This window comes from Misgurnus anguillicaudatus, unplaced genomic scaffold (assembly GCF_027580225.2).
Source record: "Misgurnus anguillicaudatus unplaced genomic scaffold, ASM2758022v2 HiC_scaffold_33, whole genome shotgun sequence".
NCBI lineage: Eukaryota > Metazoa > Chordata > Actinopteri > Cypriniformes > Cobitidae > Misgurnus > Misgurnus anguillicaudatus.
The window spans coordinates 5,635,831-5,657,768 of NW_027395283.1; the positions used below are offsets into that span (position 1 = coordinate 5,635,831).

Here is a 21,938-nt window from a genome sequence, read left to right on the forward strand (position 1 = left end):
TAAACCCAACAAACAGAAAATATGAAGTGCACATGAAGAACACTTGATGCTTTGTCAGATCAACACAATAGGAATTCAACACAATGTCTGAGTCTGTTTACTAACTGTGATGTTGAGTTTGTTCACTCCAGGATTTAATACTGTGATCTTACTCTTCTTACACATTATGGGCCCTATCTTGCACCCAGCGCAATTGACTTTGTCACTGACGCATGTATCATTTGTATTTTGCACCGGCGCACAGCGGGTTTTTCCCTCCACAGACGCACGTCGGCAAACTAGGGAATGAACTTGCGCTCCCTGGGCGGTCTCTTATGCTATTTTGCAGTTTCAAAAAACAATTGCGCTACTAACCAAAAAAAACTAGTCTAAAGTCAGTGCCGCGTTGCGCGTAGTTCATTATGCTATTTTAAGGGCGCATGCTTGACCATAATGTATAGCGTGCACAACGCGCATTGCTTATCTAATCTACACAGATGCAACAGTTATATTTGCAAATTATAAATTGTTACAATACAAAATATAAGATAAGGGAAATCATTAAATCATAAATTGTTATGAAAATTTTATATTTATTAAATCATTGTGGTGAGCATTGTGGTGATAGTTTTTTATTTATTTTTTGTGGCAGCGTTAAAAAATTATCATGCGAATAACGATTAAAATATTTTCATAAGTTTGTTGTGTGACTGTATTACGTTTATTTTATGTAAATAATAATTTAAATGTTTTCACAAGAAACCTTAATGTATATGAACTTGATTTGTAAGTGTACTTTGGGGTTGGACTGCGTTTCTTGGCTTTCAGCGGTGAGGGTGAACGCAGCGATGTCCTCTGCTGGCGTCAGATCCCGTTATACGGCGTGCCCGATTTATGCTGGCAAGCTTGGATTCCCCCGTCTCCTGACATCATTGTACCGCTTGCGGTACGTCCTGGCCAGCTGATAAGACAATTGCGGCTATTTCCTCCAACGCCTGTTTAACCGACGCTGATTTGGGCGGGTTTCTCTCATCCCCATACAAAACAACTTCTCTGTCTTTGACTGCTTTTACAAGAACGTCGGTCTCCTCGGCTGTGAACCGCTCCTGGCGTGCGCCTGGTAAATCCGTCATAATAATAGCAACCCGCCATGGATCTTGCGCCCTTGTGTTTAAAGGGAATGTTGGATAGCGTTCTGATTGGTTTATTTGACGTTACGCCCAAACCACACCTATGAATAATGAACCTACTTCAGACCAACCCCTTATTGATTTGCGCCTGGCGCAAGACTCATTTCTCCCGCCGGGAAAATAGCAACAGCGCCCAAGATCCGCCCACAAAGTCACTTGCGCTTTGCGCTTCGCACTTGCGTTTCAGATCATTAAAATGGGGCCCCTTATATGATGTTTGTTAATGGGGTTTGTTTGATAGGCCGACACCTCTATAGTTATGCACACTTGACTAGATGTTCATCTTAAACTCTTTTTATAACAACTTGGTTTTTATTTCATGTTTTAAGCATTATTTATCAAATCATCAGAATACAGACAGAAATAACAACACAAACACAATATATACACAACAGATCAACACAAAGTACAGATGATAAATGATACAGATGAAGATTAGAAAAAAGAAGAGAAAGTCAACTCTTAAAATCTGATGGACACTTCACACAACTCTCTGTCGAGCTTTGACATTGATGCTGTTTCTCTTTATTTACACGACTGTCAACCTCCAGGACTTTTAAAATAAAGCATCACCTTCATTTTCTTACTGTTTGTGTGTGAACTCATAAAACTGTCAGTGTGTCATTATATTATACTACATACATATCAATACATTCATCTCTTACATTGACATCAAATATTCAGAGGAAATAGATGAAATGTGTTTTTGTATTGTTGTATGTGTTGTATGTGTATGTGATAAACAGATTGTTGACATGTTTATTATGTTGAAGATTTCATTTCTATCACTGACTGACAGCACTAATAGTTTGTTTTTCTATCTCTTCATCTGACACTGATGATGATCTCATATCTGATTGACTTTCTCTTTCAGTGTTTGGCCTAAGAAACGACGGTAAAGATGTCTGATCTTCAGTATGATCTGATGGTGAATAAGAAGACACAATAGTGACATCACTTCCTCTTAACTGTATGAGTTGATTATTCAGTACAGGATCTGATCTGTAACTTTATCTAAATCTGACTTTGAAGTGTTGGAGGTAAATCTTCATCTTAACTCAGCTTCTGTCTACACATTTCCTATAAGAGCGATTTATCAGTCAGTGTAAGAGGAGCAAGAAATCTCATAGGCAGGGGCGAAAATCTCATCTAAATGTTGGGGGGGACAATAAACATAAAATTTTTCAAGAACAATTTTTGAAGGGGACACCAATAATACAGGCAAAATTGTACTTGCAAGGAAATGGGTACAGATAGAAAACGTTTCTCTTTCTCTATGAACGGACGCAAATTTAATTTTAATACATATGAATGCAGAGGTGAAAAGAGTAATAAAATTTTCTACTTAAGTAAGAGTAAAGTTACTTTAATAATATTTTACTTAAGTAAAAGTAAAGTTACTGGTCTAAAAATCTAAGTCATTTTAATTTTAAGAGTTACTTTTTTACAGCGGGGAGAGGTTTCTAGTATAGTTCACAAAGGAAGGATATATACATCTCAAACTATGTTTTTAATTGTAAACATCTCTACAATTAAAGTGCAATAACAAATGTTAATAAAATAAAAAGCTTTTTTATAACTAAGAAACATTTGTGGAATTATTTAATGAGTTTTACAGGTGAGTTATGCACTTTTGAAGCAAAAATAATATGAGGTCAGCAGCTAGTAAATACAATCATTATATGAAGGTTGTAATTGATGTATTGCTGGTAACATACATTATGTTATTAAACTATATACATAAATGAGCATATAATGAGATGAGTGCCATGGCTATACACTATACATCCTTTACACGTTTATTAGCTCCCAGACCTGTGTACCTGATGTCTTTCAATCTCTCTCTCTCTCGCGCTCTCTCTCTATCTCTCTCTCTCTCTGCAATGTCTAATGATCTGCGCATTCTCGAGGACGTTCTTAAATTGTTTGACTTGACGCGAAGCTGCTAGACCTCGGAAGATAATGCGCATGTATTAAAAACGCATCGTGCAAATTAGTGGTTAAAACCCGGTCGGCAATTCTCAAACTCCGTACTCAAGAGCATGAACCCTAATTGAATGAAACAATCGCTTTGCGTCAAAGGCCAGGGGTTTCTTTTGTAAGAATTGAATCGAGGGTCTGCATTAGCCCGCGCCTGTCTCGTCCCTCTCCATGGTTCTTTTTGCGCGTTCCGCCGCCCATCAATCAATCCTCCGACCGTGGCGCGTCTTTATCACCTTACTTTTATATTTATTTTTACTCAGTAACGGATATGATTTAATATGTAGCGAAGTAGCCTACAATACTTTAAACATACTTAAGTAAAAGTAAAGTACAGATTTTAAAAACTACTCAAAGTAAAAGTACACAAAAAACTCAGTTACAGCAAGGTGAGTAAATGTAATTTGTTACTTTCAGCCTCTGCCTCACCTCTGCATGAATGCATAAAAATGTTTTCTTGATCGTTTATCTGCTTCTGTTCTCAGAAAACGAAATATGTTCATGTTTATATGTCAACATAGTCCAGTTTTAAAACATATGAGGATAAACTGATAAGTGATGGGAAACGTTGTATTGTATATAGCCAGGGCCAGATTAACACTTTGTTATACCCTGGGCAACAATATTCAAGGGCCCCATCATCACGACCCCAGGATCACCATAATATGGTCATATACAGAATATATTACTGTATTATAGAGCCCGACCGATTTATCGTTTTGCCGATTTTATCGACCGATATGAGCATGTCGCAGATATATCTGTATCGGCGTATAAGCCGCAGATATGAAGCCGATATGAACGTTCCTTGCTGAACACATTAAATGCTTTTGAAAGATGTAAGTACTTGTTTGTCCAGCAGAGTGCGCCCTATTGGTTGCTAATGGCGACTCAGGTCACTCACTGTAGTGACACCAGCCAATCCCCCACCCCCTTCACTTCAGTCAGTCAGTCTCTCAGTTCAGGTGGCGGCCGCGGCAGTCACGCGGTTTCTTCAAAACATTTTACACCTGGTATTAAGACGCGCTTTGGTCGATTGGATTATAAGTGGACGAGAGAGACACATTCCTGTTTACATTTGGTGGTTTTAATCAGTCTTTTTTGTCCACTTGCGAGTTGTTTCAAACGCAAGCGGAAGAAATGACGCGAGGCGGAGAAAGGACGCACTTAAACTGACGCGCAGTCTGTGGGAGTACAGCTGCTTTTGCTGTTACCAAACATGCTCATTTCAAAGCAATTGATTAAATAAGCTCGCGCAACTTTACACCCTTTCTTAAATAAAAGAGGCGGAGAGCAGACGCTTTAGTTTTATAAAAGTTTAAAGTCCCGGCAGAACACTGTGGGTTCGTGTTATAAAAAAGTTGTGCAGTACATTAAACATTAGCCTACATCAGTATGTTGTCAGTAAGTCAAGCATTGTTGTCTTAACGGTAAGTTTTTAATTAATTTGTGAAGTCCATAACTTACTCTTAAGCTAATAAACAATGACTTTATAAGTTTCCATTTTTTAAAATAAGCCCAATATAACATTATTCTCGTTAAAACTGACAATGGTTTGTTATATGTATTTTGTTTTGTTTGTGTTTTAAAGTTATTTATAATAAGTCAAATTTACTGTTTTGTGCACTTATATCAGAATCATTTTGGATAATAAAGTTTATTGTTAACTTGTAAAACACACCTGCCTATATTACATACCTTTGTCACGTCATTTTAAGTGTTTGATCACCACATTTGTGGTGTGATCATTGCAAAAAAGTATTTATATATAGTATATTCTGTTAATGTATATAGTGTATTCTATGTACAGTACTGTAGTAGTATAATATACTGTAGTATATGTGTACTGTACTATAATATGCACATAATGAATATCGGCCGATATATCGTTATCGGTCTTTTTTTACTCTCTAATATCTGTATCGGCATCGGCCCCAAAAAATGCATATCGGTCGGGCTCAACTGTATTATACAGTACATATACTCAATACTTCAAATTCTAACTGTCATCAGGTGTATTTTGATTTACAAATATTTAAATGCTCATACAAATGCACTACTATGTCCCCTATCAAAGACATTCACTCACATATGATGCTATGAAAACTAAACACATCTGATCAGCATCTGTATAATCTCTGGGCTGTAAAAGTAAGCTGGCGGTGTAGAAAAGTCCTGGCTAACTTAGTTGTCCTCGTCGTTGACGGAATCTGACTTAACAGAACTTTTTAATTAATACACATTTAAGATGACCATGGATTAACTCTAATTTGCATAGTCATTGATATAAAAGCTTATTTTTTGCACATACAAGCATTGTCTAAAAATGAAAATAGGCTTTTATTAATTATTATTACAAGACCATCATATAGCCTAATAGAAGACACCCAAACCAAAGTGAAGAAAATGCTCTTTAATTTGCAAGTCTGAACTGAACATCAACGCAGACATGATTTCTCTCACAGAAGTTTAAGATCATATAGGCTACATCTTGAACGTAGATATATAAATTAACACAGGGAAAGTAAGTTTAACACTGTGAAGCACAAGCAAACATGCTGCAAGTAGTGATGGGAGAAATGAAGCTTTTCGAAGCTTCGAATCAATTGAACCAATTGCTTCGAAAATTGATTCAGTTTTTCGAAGCAGCTCGAAACACAACACACGCTGTCAACCCCTGCTGGTCAAAATAGTGTAAAGCAGACATGTCCAAACATTTTACACTTTTTTTGACAAAATAATAGCAAGATTTGTATTAAAATATGTTTAAAAAAATTATTTAACTTAATTAAGACGTAGTTAAAAGTCTATTATGTGTTTTTAGTTTTATTTAGGGCAAACAAATCATTAAAACTAACTACCCTTTTAATTATGCAAATTTTTGTCATTAAATCTGTCTATAAACAAAAATTAGACAAAGTGGCAGTGTTATTAGTCAGAAGGATAAATGTTTTATGAACTTTCATAATAAAACTGACCCGAGTTCACCTAAACATATTAGACACTGGTCATGTGATCAACTCCCCCTAGTGGTGAACCATCGGATTTTCGAAACGTTTCGAAACAGTTCTGACGTAATGAAGCCTCGTTTGCTAAAATCACGTGACTTGGGCCAGTTTGAAACAAGCTCCGAACCACTGATTCGAAACAAAAGATTCGTAAATGTTTCGAAGCCTCATGAAGCAGTGCTTCGAAAACGACCATCACTAGCTGCAAGGCAGCTAAAAACCATCAGGACATAAACACTGGCTTATTTTATTTTATTGGAGCCTTACCTCCAGATAAAGTAACAAACTGGATTGATGATTTAAATGTTGTTTACTCACATGTGCGTTGTTAACTCTCCGGATTTTATGTTGTGCACTGCTCCACTCGTTCACTACTCCTCATGGTTGGTTTGTTTACAGTGTCGCGTGAGCAGCTACACTGCAGGTTTGACTTCATTTGGCGCTAAGCAGACCTATTGATGATGTCAAAGTACCGCGAGAGCGATTCGAAGCAGATTTCTCCATGTGATAACTGGAATCACTCTCGCGCTACTTAGCTGTCACTCGCCTGTAGGTTCTCTGCTCCCCAGTCACTTTCGCGCCGCTATAGTAATTTGATTTCATACGCCGATCGGATCGCGCAGATACGTATCACGTAGACTACACCACTGTTTATACTTTACATTTTCTGCGTTTCTGATGTCCTTTTCCTTTTTTAATTTTACTAACGCCTTGCGTCACGTAATGCTCGGCGAACCTTTGCCTCACCCACCTCATGCGGACTGACCAATGAGGAGAGGGTCTTAACCTGAGGCCCTCTCTTCATTGGTCAGGCCGCATGAGACGCAACCGCTCTCAACTCACGTTCAAAGTAATAGGCAGCGCAGCGTCTCTCTTTGCAGCGCAAAATCCCGCTTTGACAGTTTAATATAAAGCGGCCAGCGGGAGATTACCAGATTCAGTATTTTGCTCATGCCCTTGCTGCCCTGGGCCCTTTGGAGGTCTTGGGCCCCTGGGCAATTGCCCAGTTGCCCGTATGGTTAATCCGGCCCTGTATATAGCTGATTAACGCGTCGGCTCCGTACACTTCTCTACCACCGGAATGTGTGTCGGTGGTGACCGGTGAGGTAAAAGGGGCGCGGGCAGTGGACCAAACCACTGTGAGGCAAGGGAGGGGGAATCAAAATGTTTAAAAGTTTTTTTGTTGTTGCTCCGTTTGCATTTGTATTGTTTCACTTCTTACACACCTATTTTAAAGGGGCCGTGAATTGGTCGATTTTATTGCTTTATGACGTTGATTGATGTCTACTTATGCATTTCGCGTTGTTTTTACATTCAAAAACATCAAAAGCAATAAGCAATACGCTATTTTGTAACATGGATTAGTGGCTGTCTTGAGAAATGGTTCGTTTGAAGGGGCGGGCCGCATTGAAGACCTGAACGTAAACACCCACTGCTATGATTGGACAGCTTCGTTCCCCGTCATTACATGTAGGGAAATGTTTTAAAAACATTAATGTGATAAAAATAGCAGCCGAACACAAATATGTTTGAGACACAAAAGATTCAGGGTGCTTAACATGATACACATAAATGACAATACGTATATTAAAGTAGAAACAAAACTCGACCTGACTAAATTACCGTATACAACACAGTAAGCGTGCATCCGAATCTAAACTGCGGCTAATAAATCCTTATCAATAACTTTGTATATTTCTATTGTGCTTGTGAGGTTGCTTTTACATTGACGTAATGTTAAATACCACAGTTATATGATAAAAAATAAGCTTTGTTGAGTGTTTGACCTTTCAAACGCAACTTGCCTAAATTACCGTATACAACACAGTAAACGGGCATCAGAATCTAAACTGCGGTTGATAAATCCTTCCTTATGTATATTTCTACCTTTAAATTACAGTCGTATTGTTAAGTGTTGTACCTTTATTAATCGTTTAATGTTTTTAGTAAATTAAAACAGTCAACAAACGTATTTAGACACGGATGTTACAACAGGACATATCAAGCAATCTCTTTTAACAAAGCAATAGTGAAACGCAGTAACTTAAATAAAGTAAAATGTCTTACTGTGAATTATACTGCTGTGTCATTGTTGTCAGATCCAATATAAGTGGTGCTTCTGACTGAGTCTCTCTGCAAATCCAGCATCGACTTCTTTACAAATGAATCCATGTCCACAACGTTAACAAACGCTCCCCACACGAGCTGGAACTTCTTCAAAAGCAAACTTTATCCAAGCATATTGCTAATGTTAAGTTCCAAGCCTCCGAATTGAAGTATTTAGCTTCTGTGTTGTTCCCATGGTTGTTCCCACGCGGTTCTTTCACAACCGAAAATGCGTTTCCATGGTATCATAACAGATCACCGCGTCAAAATAAAAGTCTCTCAGAAAAAAATGTATTTAAAAAGTCATTTTGGTTAAATTTGTCAATCTTTAAAGACATGTTTACTTACTGAGACACACGTGTCACGCGAAGCTGTGGGAGGGGCTACAAAAGTAGACTTGTCCTTTTGGTTATGGGGAGGTGTTTCAATTCTACTTTGACGTCATAGATTTCCGAATTTTAGACTGGAGTGTTTAGCTGGCTTGGTGCCAAAGACGGGTATATTTCAGTAGCACGGACGTTTTCAGTTCTGAAACTTGCAGGATGTTCATTTAAGTATGATGACCTCTTATATAACAAATTATCAAGTTAAAATTGAGTTTTTGATTCACCGCTCCTTTAAGTATTATAAATCATTAAATTATTTTCAATACACATATTCTAATGATATTTTAGGGGGGACAACCCTCAGATAGGGGGGGTCCTGTCCCCCCCGACCCCCCCCGGGATTTCCGCCCATGCTCATAGGATCATAAACTGAAGTAAATACTGACAAGATTCCTCTTCTTCTACACTGTTGGGGTTTTTAACTTCATCTTAAACTGAAATGTGTTTAAGTTCAGCAAAACATTGAAGACTCGCAGCTCATTTATCTCTAAATAAGGTACTGAACTGGAAAAGGGCCCATTTCAAAAAAAGTTTTGTCCCTACAGCTATCATAGCACTAAATAAGAATATGTAGATTTCACTGGTATCACTGTATATTGCCCATGTCATGTTTATTCTTGTATAGATGTCTATGTTTTCCATATGTTTTTTTGTACTATAGGTGTGAGGATGGGTTTGTTATTTGTTATCTGTCATGTGTGGGAAGAGGGTTTATTTGTCATCTGCTGTATAAGGGTGTATTAGTTGTAATGTATGCTGTCCTGGACAACCTGACTGTGTGAAAACAATTATCCCTCTGGGGACAATAAAGAATCTAATCTAATCTAAAAATCCAAATATTGGACGTCTTTGCTTTTGTGTTCTTCAGGATATGACTGTAGGACTTTTTGATGATTATCTGATCAATTACAAAAAAGTTCAGACACTGAATGAAATGTAAATAAAATCACAAAGTTTTATAAAATGATCATTTTATTAGCAGAATCAAAGTGAATCATGTAAATGAAGATTGCTTTCAGAGGACTGACTGACCTTTAAACGCACACTTGAAGCTCTCAGCATGAAAACCACAGATCCAGATGAGCAACAACTGAGAAAGAGAAGATTCAGCAGCAACAATGAATAAGATAAATGAAAAAACTGTTTATCACCAGAGACTATTATGATATCATTATAAAGACAAAAAAGGCATAATTCTCAGGAATGTTCTTTTAAAAATGTCAAAATTGTGTAAATATTGAGTAAATAAAGAGGTTCATAGGAAAGGAGTACCAGGTCTTATTGAGTAGAAGTGATATTAAACATGAGACATCTGCACCATACTCTCCACACCAAAATCACACTGCTGAACGAAACCGGAGAACCTTATTGGACATGGCTAGGTGCATTTACCAAAAACATTGTGGACCTTTGCGGTCCAGACAGCAGCTGTAGTGAGAAACAGATGTTTTAATAACAGGACTAAACAGACAGCTTACTTCATGTTAACAGACAGACAACCGAACATTTCTAGGATGCAGAAGTTTGATATTTCATGTTATTCTTATCAACATGACAAAGGAAAGCTGATCTCGAGATGTGAGAAGGGCATTTTTGTGGGATATGACAAGAATAGTCCTGCATACATCATCTACTATCCTGATAGCAGGAAAATACAGAAACACAGACTAGTTGAGTTTCTACCCAGAATGAGTACTGAGACAGACAAGATACAAATTGATTATGATTATGATGATTTTAGGGTTAGGAATAATCTTAGAGAATCAAAAAGCGAAGTCCTGAAATTAATCTGCAAAGTTCTCAGGGACAGATCACAGTGAAAGAAGTGTGAGAAAACCAAACACAAATAGATGATGAACCTGAACAAAGAAGAAATCCTGCCAGAGAGAGGAAAAGTTCAGGTTATTTAAGTGATTATGTTTGTTGTTTTCAAGGTGATGTAGCTGACATTCATTATTATTAGAAACTTGTATGCAGGGGTGCCGTTAGCAATTTTGGGCCCTATGAAAGAATAGTAGGTCGGCCCCCAGTGCCCCCCATCATTTCGCACCAAACATACAACATGCAATTTAATAATACAGAACTATTTCTTTTGCTATTGTTTTGACCACAATTAACAGTATTTATAGAGACTTACAGTGTCTGCAGCTAAGATAATTTTGTGCAATGTAGATTGTATTGAAAATACAGTAATCAAAGAGTCAGAGAAAATGCAACATTATTAAACATAGATTAAAGATAATTGTGACCCAATTAATAAGATAATTGGTTATTTGTGGTTTACTGTTTTCCACATAAAATCATCCTACATAATGTAAAGAACATTTTGTGAAAATATGAACTTGATATATTTAATGTTGACTGAGAATGTCATGTCAGCGATTGAAATCATAGTGAAATTAATGCTTGAAATTAAACTGTGATGCTTTTTATTTCACAATAAGATTTGAGGCTTTAGTCTGATTTTCAGAGGTCAGTCACAGTGACATATATTGTATACTTGAGCTGTTACACACATCAATAACATTGTAACATTTAAAAATGGCGAACAACAACAATGCATCTTTTCTATACAGTTACCTTCGCAGCTAACAATTTTGGTTCCCAAAACGTTCCCCTAACGTTAGTTTTTGGTTCTCAAAACATTCCCCTAACGTTAGTTTTTGGTTCCCATAACGTTATTTTTTCAAGGTTTGTTTTTGGTTAGCCAGGAAAGTTTTCTTTACAGAAATAGAACGTTATTTTTAGGTTATTTTAAAGTTCTCCTAACAACAACAATCAGCATCTCTCTCTCAGTTTTTACAATAATCAAAAGCTTCTAACTTCATATTCTCTTCATGGAAATAATTAAAATATATTTTCGTTTTCACATATTTAAGCTACTAATGAAGAAACAAAAAAGAAATCGCTAGAATGTTATACTCTGAAGTTAAAACGCAATGACAAATAAATCAGTCACTTGAGGTTAAAAGATCTTACCACAGTTAGTCGGCTATCCGTTTTTACAACAATAAAAAGTTTCTAACATTATATTCTCCTCAAAAAATTTTAGTCTCTGAGGTAAAAACGAAAGGACCGTTATTTTTTAAATTAACGACTTTTCCTGAGCACAAGATAAAGCGGGTACTCGTGAAGAAGGCGGTAAGCTCGTGCAGACAAGCACACGCATATTAGACGTACACACTAAAGTAATAATGGGTTTAATTTTGCATTCACTTCATTTCCTAAAATATATTTTTAAATTTAAAAATAACCACCCTGCAACGTTATGAGAACGTTATTTTATGGTTCCAAAAAAAATAACCAAAAAATAACCAAAAAATAACGTTCTGTATAAGTTATTTTTAGGTTATTTAAAAATAACCACCCTACAACGTTATGGGAACGTTATTTTATGGTTGCAAAAAATAAAACCTAAAAATAATGTTCCCAGAACGTTATTTTTTGGTTCCCAAAAAAATAACCAAAATATAACCAAAAACTAACGTTAGGGGAACGTTCTGTGTTTGCTGGGCTTATGCCTCAAATAAGACTGGGTCAAAAACGCTTGACCAAAGCTTATATTATAATTATTAGCATTATTTATAAGATGAGTAACAGGTTCCACACACCAGCAGCTACACTAAAGCAAAAATAACAACAGATCATTGAAACCGAGAAAACAGCTATACTCTTAAATGAGTCTTCAGACTGTTTATTAATCAACAGGACTCTAAAATGACATGAATGACAACTATAGCAGATAACGACATAGATTTCCATTGATTTCTTAAAGCTGTTGCAAGGTGGGAAGCTTTAATATACATAACTGGACTAGTTTAGCCTTCATTGCATTTCAGTTTTATCACAATCAACTCAATTCTCAACTGCCTAAAAATCCTTCCTTGGCATATTGCGTTACAAAACATTGGAGTGTGTAACCGCTAGCATTTCTAGTTTATGTTAATTAGGTTATACGGGCTACGTTAATTAAAACAGCTTATAAGGGCTACCTTCACGTTAGAATCATAGCATAAAACACCCCTTGTGTTTTTTTAAACTGAGGTGAACAGAGTGAAGACTTTACAGTGGAAAGAAAACTGCATTGTATTGCTCCAGCGTCACATTGTGTAAACTGCATTTATAGTAAGGAAGTGCACATATGCAGATATCATAGCAAATAGCAGTAAATACACACACCTTGTTCTCTTCTGAAGTTCACGCGCACTGTGAGACCGTGGCATGGATTAAAGAAGGCGCTAAAACGCAGAGTAAAGACGGGGCGGAGCTAAGAGGGCTCAGCTTAAAGGGCCATTTCACCGATAGGAACATTAATCTTTATGGAAAGTGAGTCATATTTGTAGTCAAAATGTAACATAAATGTAGAATTTTGTGCCTATTTGACAGAGAAAAGACAAAATGTGACTTTAGAGCACATTTGTATGAAAAACTACAACTGCCACTATGCACCACAATGCACAGCTCTGCAAGCCACTCCCATTACTCGGAACACGGCTCAGACATGCTATTATGTACATAAATGCCACGTTAGTAAAACAAAGAAAATAGCCACCACCACTTTGTCTGACTGACACCAATCATGACTTACTTTTAAACGTGATGTTACATTGTGGTACACACAATAACACTCTGGCCTGGTGTGTAGCAAAGTCTTATTCAAACAGTAACGTGCAGTTTCAGATCCGCAGTACAAATGTCTTTTCAAGTACTAAAAAAAGGGTATGCATTTTAAATGTTTATTTAGTTTTACCAATTTTCTTTTTGTCTCTTGTTTAATGTAATTACATTTGTGTTATTATTGGCCTCACTGCTCTCACAATATAGACATATAAAACACCGCTCAGATATGCTATTGTGTACATAAATGCCACGTTAGTATAACAAAGAAAATATAAACACTCACTTTAGTCAGACGTCCGTTTGTCCCTGCATCCTCCTCACAAACGCGTCCCCTGCATAATATCTCCACAGACGCGCTGCCTCAGCTCTTGGAGCTTGTGCTCGTAAACCGAAACACGTCTTTGAAATAAGCACGCGACCAGAAACATTCACAAAACAAACGTCCATATCCTTATCTGATCCAGAAATGTTAAACCGAAAGCAAACGGCGCGAGTCCGTCCAAGCTTATATACTCCGCAGCGCGTCTGCTCGTAAACCGAAACATGTCCGTGAAATAAACGTTCCAAACGCGCGCAAAGTTCCTCTCTTGCATAGAAACCTTCACCAAACAAACGTCCATATCCTTATCTGATGCAGAAATGTTATAAAGAAGCCACACAGCGAGAGAACAGGCAAGCTTCTCTACGCAGCAGAGGCCGATGGTTGCTGCTTCTTCACCGGGCTCCTCTACCCAGCCGACGCCCAGGCTCCGGCCTACTCCTCGGGCTTCTGTTCCTACATCTGCCTCAGCTCTTTGCAGTATTGTGGCTCATAAAGGTGCAATGAACAGCGGATTAGAGCATCACGCTTGTAAAATCACCCTCTTCCATGTAATATTGATTAACTTCCACTGTTATTGTAACATGAATTCTGGCTCGCTCCACAACTTCTGTTTAGCTTAGCTTAGCATAAAGATGGCGGCTGGTCGTTTTTTTTCGGTCTGTGTTCGTATATTTTCGTAAGTCCCACCCACTTATCTGTAATTGGTCTGAAGCGTGAGTGGGTCCCACCCATAGCCCCCACCTTGGAAAAATGAGGAATGAGTGTCTGTAGTCTTTCACACTCAATAGAGATACAGGATTTCCTTCTTTCAATGACGCAAAATGACGATTTTTACATCATTGAAAGAAGGAAGTGCCTCACTGAAATCAGTATTTCTCCCCTCTCAGGGGAAACTGAGGGAATGGTGCACGACCATTCAAAAACATGACTGGGGTTCTAACGGTACAAAGCTCAATGCAAATGGGTGAAGTTTCCCTTTAAATGTAAGTTTGAGTTTGTTCACTCCAGGATTTTATACTGTGATCCTACTCTTCTTACACATTATATATGATGTTTGTTAATGGGGTTTGTTTGATAGGCCGACACCTCTATAGTTATGAACACTTGACTAGATAACAACTTGGTTTTTATTTCATGTTTTTAAACATTATTTATCAAATCATCAGAATACAGACAGAAATAACAACACAAACACAATATATACACAACAGATGAACACAAAGTACAGATGATAAATGATAGAGATGAAGATTAGAAAAAAGAAGAGAAAGTCAACTCTTAAAATCTGATGGACACTTCACACAACTCTCTGTCGAGCTTTGACATTGATGCTGTTTCTCTTTATTTACACGACTGTCAACCTCCAGGACTTTTCAAATAAAGCATCACCTTCATTTTCTTACTGTTTGTGTGTGAACTCATAAAACTGTCAGTGTGTCATTATATTATACTACATACATATCAATACATTCATCTCTTACATTGACATCAAATATTCAGAGGAAATAGATGAAATGTGTTTTTGTATTGTTGTAGCTCATGTGTATGTGATAAACAGATTGTTGACATGTTTATTATGTTGAAGATTTAATTTCTATCACTGACTGACAGCACGTATAGTTTGTTTTTCTATCTCTTCATCTGACACTGATGATGATCTCATATCTGATTGACTTTCTCTTTCATTTTTATTCAGGACTGATCATCAGAGACGTTAAAGATGTAAAGACGTCTGATCTTCAGTATGATCTGATGGTGAATAAGAAGACACAATAGTGACATCACTTCCTCTTAACCTTATGAGTTGATTATTCAGTACAGGATCTGATCTGTGACTTTATTTAAATCTGACTTTGAAGTGTTGGAGGTAAATCTTCATCCTAACTCAGCTTCTGTCTACACATTTCCTATAAGAGCGATTTATCAGTCAGTGTAAGAGGAGCAAGAAATCTCATAGGATCATAAACTGAACTGACAAGATTCCTCTTCTTCTACACTGTTGGGGTTTTTAACTTCATCTTAAACTGAAATGTGTTCAAGTTCAGCACAACATTGAAGACTTGCAGCTCATTTATCTCTAAATCCAAATATTGGACGTCTTTGCTTTTGTGTTCTTCAGGATCTGACTGCAGGACTTTTTGATGATTATGTGATCAATTACAAGAAAGTTCAGACACTGAATGAAATGTAAATAAAATCAGAAAGTTTAATAAAATGATAAACTTGACATTTCAGCTTTGTTCAATCGCTGTTGATTATCTGTCAGACGCTTTCTGAACGGCAGAGTCAAACTGCGCCATCTAGTGGACAAACACAAACTTTATAATAAATTTACAATAAAACACAACACGTTCTATGCCTAATTCAAAATAAATGTAAAAACAAAACAGTAAATTCATACTCTGTGAACAGTACATTAGATCATTATTATAATTTGTACAATCTTGAGGTAAAATCTGTGTATAACAAACTGTACTATTTGCACACAATAGACAATGAATGTGATGATCAATGTAAAAATGTTATGACTTGCAGACGTGTTTTAATATATAATTGATAGAAGAAGTACTACAAGTTACTGCATTAACATGAACAAAGATGATCCATTAATCTCATGAAGACTAAAAGACAGTCTACTGTTACACTGTCCACATGTGAAACTGAGTTTATGACATTAACTGTGACTGTACACGAGTGTTAGAAAACATTGATGGACTGAAATATCAATCTAGAGTTTATGAAGACAATCAGGGTGTCATAGCGTCAGCAAAAAATCCTGTAAACATGTGGACATTAAATGTCATTTTGTGAGGTCTGTGATAAAGGAGGACAGAATTAGTCTGAGATACTGTCCAACTGATGATATGATTGAAGATATACTAACAAAACCAGCAACAAACATCATGACATTTAACTCATTTATGTTTGCTGTATACATTTTCTTCTGTTGAAATGATAAAATAGAAATGTGGGTGTTAAGATTTATAAGTTTTGTTCTCTCATTTATATTTGATTTGTTTAACTTTTATTTTTGTGAGCCAGCCAATCACATTGCAGAGTGTATGTCATGTGACCTAATCAGTGACTGAATGAATTTTCATTTTCATGATGGTAGTTTGTGAAGTTGTTACAGGATAAATTTCCAACCATTTGGAATGAGAATCTACCAAAATCTTTCTCAAGGGTCGTGTATAATCCACATGTGTGACCAGCAGACATCAGATGATCACAGCCAGAACGCTCGTGTCGATGGTGCCGGCCGGTGATCAGACTCACACTCTGTGTCTGAGCTGTGATACGAGACAGATCTGTGATCAGACCTCATATCTGATCATGTGACAGTCTTTGTGTCTGTAATGTCTCTCCTTACACACTTACGTGCTACAACCTGCAGGTTAAGGACACAGGTGCTCTTTCCTATGATGTTTGACGCAGTGCACTGATACAGGCCGGATGTGCTGGTGATGATGTTTCTCAGTGTCCCTGCATCTGATCTGAGAACAGCACCATCAGTTATCTTATACATTTAATTCATCTACACATTCAACACACACTTTAGATTTCAGTGGAGAAAATAAAGAAACTGTGAATAATGTTTCTATTGTCCATGACACACTGCAGAATAACTGTAATAACACAAATGTCCTGTAGGTGGCAGTGGAGGCGGAGTTTTCTTTACATCTTTTAATGTTTAATATCTGATAATTATCTTGATATTTTGTCTTTTTATTCAATGAAATGTTTATGTTAGCACAATTATATTTTATCTACAATTAATCTTTTAAACTAAAAGTGTGTGTTTTTTAAGACCTCGCTGTGTTTATTAAATCAAACACTTGATAAAGTTCACACTATGATAAATACATGAATGTAAATGTAGTTCACACAAATAATAAAATATCACTTAGTCTACATTATATTAAACTCATATGACTTTATTAGGCTTACATTAGTTAAACAAAAGAGGAGTAATTTTGATTTGAGTTGAATTATTGTTAATGCTGATGTGCTCTTTGTTTCATGCAGTGAATGTAAACATATTGACTCACATTAATGATTAAGTCTCGTTTATAAATTTAATTATTTGTAATCAGATGTTTAATGTTTGTTTACTGTCAGCAGAGGGAGAAACACCTCAAACACTTCCTCATACAATAGTGACGTCACAGATGAAAGTGAAAGTAAATTGTTTCGTGTTTATCTTCCGCCATTTTAAACAGGTAGAGTTGATTTCTTAACATATCGATGATCAAAGTGATTAATATAACATGTATAAACAGCTTTACGGGTATTTTTGTGTGTGTGGTTGATGTTAAAGTTGTAGTATTTTGAGAAAGTGAATCCAGTCAGATTGTGATGACAGCAAATGTGTTCAGGTGATATGAGACGCTTTTTACTTCCTTGTTCATAGTTTCTTTAAATATTTAATCATTTATATTTAATTGTTTCTTAATATTAGTGTTATTTATTGAATGTTTTCTTAACGTAACTCTTAATTTAATTTGTGTTAATATTGTGTTAATGTGAGGAAATGTGTTGACGCAGTTGTTTCTTCAACACTCAGGATTGATTCATCTGAATTATAATGTCTGTTTATTCACTTTGATTTGAAGTTTATTTTGTGTCTGAATGTTATTTTTATTCAGTATCAGTTGTGGAGATCAGATTGATCAGATTCATCTCTGCAGCTTCATCATGGATCAAACACAAACATCTCCAGGATGCAGGTACTTTATCAAAAAACAAATCAAATAAATAACCTTTATTATTATTAATAACCTTTTAAATAAACTTATATGAAAATATTATTTTTATAGGTATTATTTACTATAATGGCTCATTTTTATAATGAGCATCTACAAAAAATATTTGTAATGTTATTTTAATTGTTGAATCTGTTGTGTGTTATAGTTCAGATCATCAGAAGAGATCCGATTCAGAGTTCAGTTGTGTGTCTATGAAGAGTGATCGGTCTATGCCTGAGCCAATAACATTTAAGAGTGAAGAAACACAGCCTGCACACATCAGGTATAAAATATCTTGAAAACTATGATTGTAGTTTAACATTTTTTTTACAATCGTGTATTTTGTCAAAGAGATGAGAAATTATTCTTCATTATCAGACATATTCATGCAAAGAGAAACATAAAATGTACAGTTTTTGTATTAAAATCTCTCCACTTGCTGTAATTGTTTACATTGAAATGTATGCTGCTATAACTGGCTATAACCAGCAGATATCCTCAACACCCACAGTGCCATTTCAAATGTGCGTGCACTTTAGATTCAAGTAGATTTGATTGGCTGTCATTGGTTTATCGTTCATCGGTTAGAAAAGAATCGCTCCGCAAGTGATCACAACGACACTTTTACTTGTATCTTTATCGTTATAGTTGTGGTGTGAACTCCACTATTCTCTTTAAAATCAAAGGATTTTTAAAACTATATTTTTTATAGTTATAGTTATAATGGGAACGGCCCTTTAAGTGATTCTTCATTTTCATTCTTGCCATCCAGACGAATCATAACAGAACCCGACTGTAAGGGGAGGAAGATTGAGCAATCTGAGAATCAACTACAAGACTTCAATGAAAACATGAGTCCTCGTTTCAGGTAAATCATAGGATTTTAATTTATTTTTAGAGACTAAAAAAGGTTGACCACATGATACATTTTCCATCCATATTTATATGTCCCTTGTTTTGTGATGCAAAAACAACATTTTGCTCTGTACTTTTTAACTCAAACTTGTTCTTATCTAATATATTACTTTTAATTTACAGTCATGACTCTGATGCTGCTGAAGTCCTGAAGACATTCAGATCAAATCTGAGGAAGAAGTTTGAGTGTTTGCATGAGGTAACATCAAATAAGAGAAACCCAACACTACTGAATGAGATCTACACAGAGCTCTACATCACAGAGAGTGAAAGTGGAGAGATCAGTAATGAACATGAAGTGAGACAGATTGAGACACAATCCAGAAGAACAACAACAGAGGAGACACCAATCAAATGTAATGACATCTTTAAACCTTTACCTGAACAAGACAAACACATCAGAAGTGTGCTGACAAAGGGAGTCGCTGGCATTGGAAAAACAGTCTCTGTACAGAAGTTCATTCTGGACTGGGCTGAAGAGAAAGAGAATCAGGACGTCCACCTCATATTTCCACTTCCTTTCAGAGAGATCAATTTGATGAAGGACGAAACACTCAGTCTTTTAAATCTTCTTCATCATTTCTTCCCACAAACAAAAGAAATTAACATATCTAGTAAAAGATATAAAGTGTTGTTCATCTTTGATGGTTTGGATGAGTGTCGTCTGTCTCTGGATTTTCACAGCAGTGTGAGGTTGTGTGATGTAAGTGAATCAACCTCAGTGGACGTGATGCTGACAAACCTCATCAAGGGGAATCTGTTTCCATCTGCTCTCATCTGGATCACCTCCAGACCAGCAGCAGCTGATCTCATCCCCTCTGAGTGTGTTGATCGAGTCACAGAGGTACGAGGATTCACTGATCCACAGAAGGAGGAATACTTCAGGAAGAGAATCACTGATGAGAGTCTGTCTGATCAAATCATCTCACACCTGAAGTCATCCAGGAGTCTCTACATCATGTGTCACATCCCAGTCTTCTGCTGGATTTCAGTCACTGTTCTAGAGAGAATGTTGAGTGAAGCAGAAAGAAGAGAGATCCCCAAGACTCTCACTCAAATGTACACACACTTCCTGATCATTCAGACAAACATCAAACATCAGAAGGACTATGAGAAGAAAGATGAAGACATGATCTTCAAACTGGGGAAACTGGCTTTTGAGCAGCTTGTGAAAGGCAATCTGATCTTCTATGATGAAGACCTGAGAGAGTGTGGCATTGATGTAGCAGAAGCATCAGTGTACTCAGGATTGTGTACTCAGATCTTCAGAGAGGAGTTTGGTTTGTATCAGGGGAAAGTTTACTGCTTTGTTCATCTCAGCATCCAGGAACATCTAGCAGCTCTTTATGCTCACATCTCCTCCACAAACTACTACAGAAATGTGTTAAATCAAAGTCCTGAACCAGTTCGACTTTTTAACATTTTAGATATGGTAAAACATAAATCAGCAAAGAAGAACTCAACATTTGAGTTACATCATCAAGCTGTAGATGAATCTTTACAGAGTAAGAATGGACATCTGGATCTTTTCCTGCGTTTTCTTCTGGGTCTTTCACTGGAGTCCAATCAGATTCTCTTACAGGATCTACTGACACAGATGAGAAGATGCTCTTACAAGAAAGAGGAAACTGTTGAGTACATTAAACAGAAGATGAATGAGAATCTGTCTCCAGAGAAATCCATCAATCTGATTCACTGTCTGAATGAACTGGGTGATGATTCACTGCTGCAGGAGATTCAACATTATATGAAATCTTCATCAGTAGGAGAGACCAAACTCTCCTCTTCACAGTGGGCAGCTTTAGTTTTTGTGTTGTTGACGTCTGAGCAGCATTTGGATGAACTTGATCTATATAAATTTATTGGAGATAAAAATAAAGCAGATGAAGTTCTTGTGAGACTGCAGCTTGTGATTAAAGAAACCAAAAAACTTGAGTAAGTAAAACTAACAACAATCACATGACTGTTTACATATTAAAGCAACACTATGTAGTTTTCCATGTAAGATTGGCTTACGGCTCCCACATGAGGTTGAAAAGCGCAACAGTGCAATTGTGTTGCTTTAATACAATTAATTTAATTATTTTATTATTTTATTTTGAACTCTTACTTTGGAAGAATCTTTTCCAACAAAATTCATTTTCTTAATGTTGTACATAAATTAGCAGTCAATCTTAAAAAAGTTCCCAACGTTCTGCCAATATAAAAAGTGTCCAGTTTTCTTGATGTTCTAAGAATGTTTCTGTGTTGTCTGAACGTTAGATGAATGTTACATTCTACCATTTCAAACGTTATGACAATTTCATGTTTTAATTTTCACACAATGTTTAAAACAACAACTTATCTACCAACTGCTACAGAATTACATTAACTTTACATTACCATAACAAATGTGTTTTATATACACAAAGTTAACACAACCAGGGAAGAACTAGCAAACAAAAAGTCAAGGGTCAAGAGTCCAACTAAAACAAACACTAATCAACACCATGGTGACTTTAAATGAAACAAATCATCAACATCTAAACCTAATAAGTGAATTGTGTTTTCTACAGCAATATTTTTACAGAACATTCAGAAATAATGTTTTATGGGGTGGTTTCCCAGATAGGGATTAGCTTAAGCCAGGACTAGGCCTTAGTTTAATTTTGAAATATAAATTGTTTTAACAAACACACCTTACTAAA

At 36.3% G+C, this 21,938-nt stretch overlaps 2 protein-coding genes across 2 annotated transcripts in view; both read left to right on the plus strand.

Moving 5' to 3' along the window:
* The window catches only part of LOC129437432 (protein NLRC3-like), a 46,443-nt gene extending 43,482 nt beyond the window's left edge, over positions 1-2,961 (plus strand). The window contains exon 8 of the mRNA XM_073865736.1: positions 2,044-2,961. Coding sequence (XP_073721837.1) covers positions 2,044-2,068 — 25 coding nt within the window. The 3' untranslated portion in view covers positions 2,069-2,961. The remainder of the gene's footprint in view (positions 1-2,043) is intronic.
* Positions 2,962-9,952: 6,991 nt separating this feature from the next.
* LOC141363160 (protein NLRC3-like) lies at positions 9,953-21,268 on the plus strand. Its single transcript, XM_073865737.1, has 6 exons — positions 9,953-10,082; positions 15,288-15,346; positions 15,711-15,778; positions 18,503-18,619; positions 19,109-19,204; positions 19,375-21,268. Exons 1-6 carry the CDS (start codon positions 9,953-9,955, stop codon positions 21,188-21,190), a joined length of 2,286 nt encoding a protein of 761 aa, XP_073721838.1. The 3' UTR covers positions 21,191-21,268.
* Positions 21,269-21,938: the final 670 nt, after the last annotated feature.

Excerpts from the sequence above, each read along its gene's own strand:
- LOC141363160 (XM_073865737.1), top strand. The coding sequence starts at position 9,953 with ATGAGACATCTGCACCATACTCTCCACACCAAAATCACACTGCTGAAC. Across the intron at positions 10,083-15,287 it reads CGGTCCAGACAGCAGCTGTA|GACTGATCATCAGAGACGTT; the intron begins GTGAGAAACAGA and ends ATTTTTATTCAG. Across the intron at positions 15,347-15,710 it reads ATCTTCAGTATGATCTGATG|GATCTGACTGCAGGACTTTT; the intron begins GTGAATAAGAAG and ends TGTGTTCTTCAG.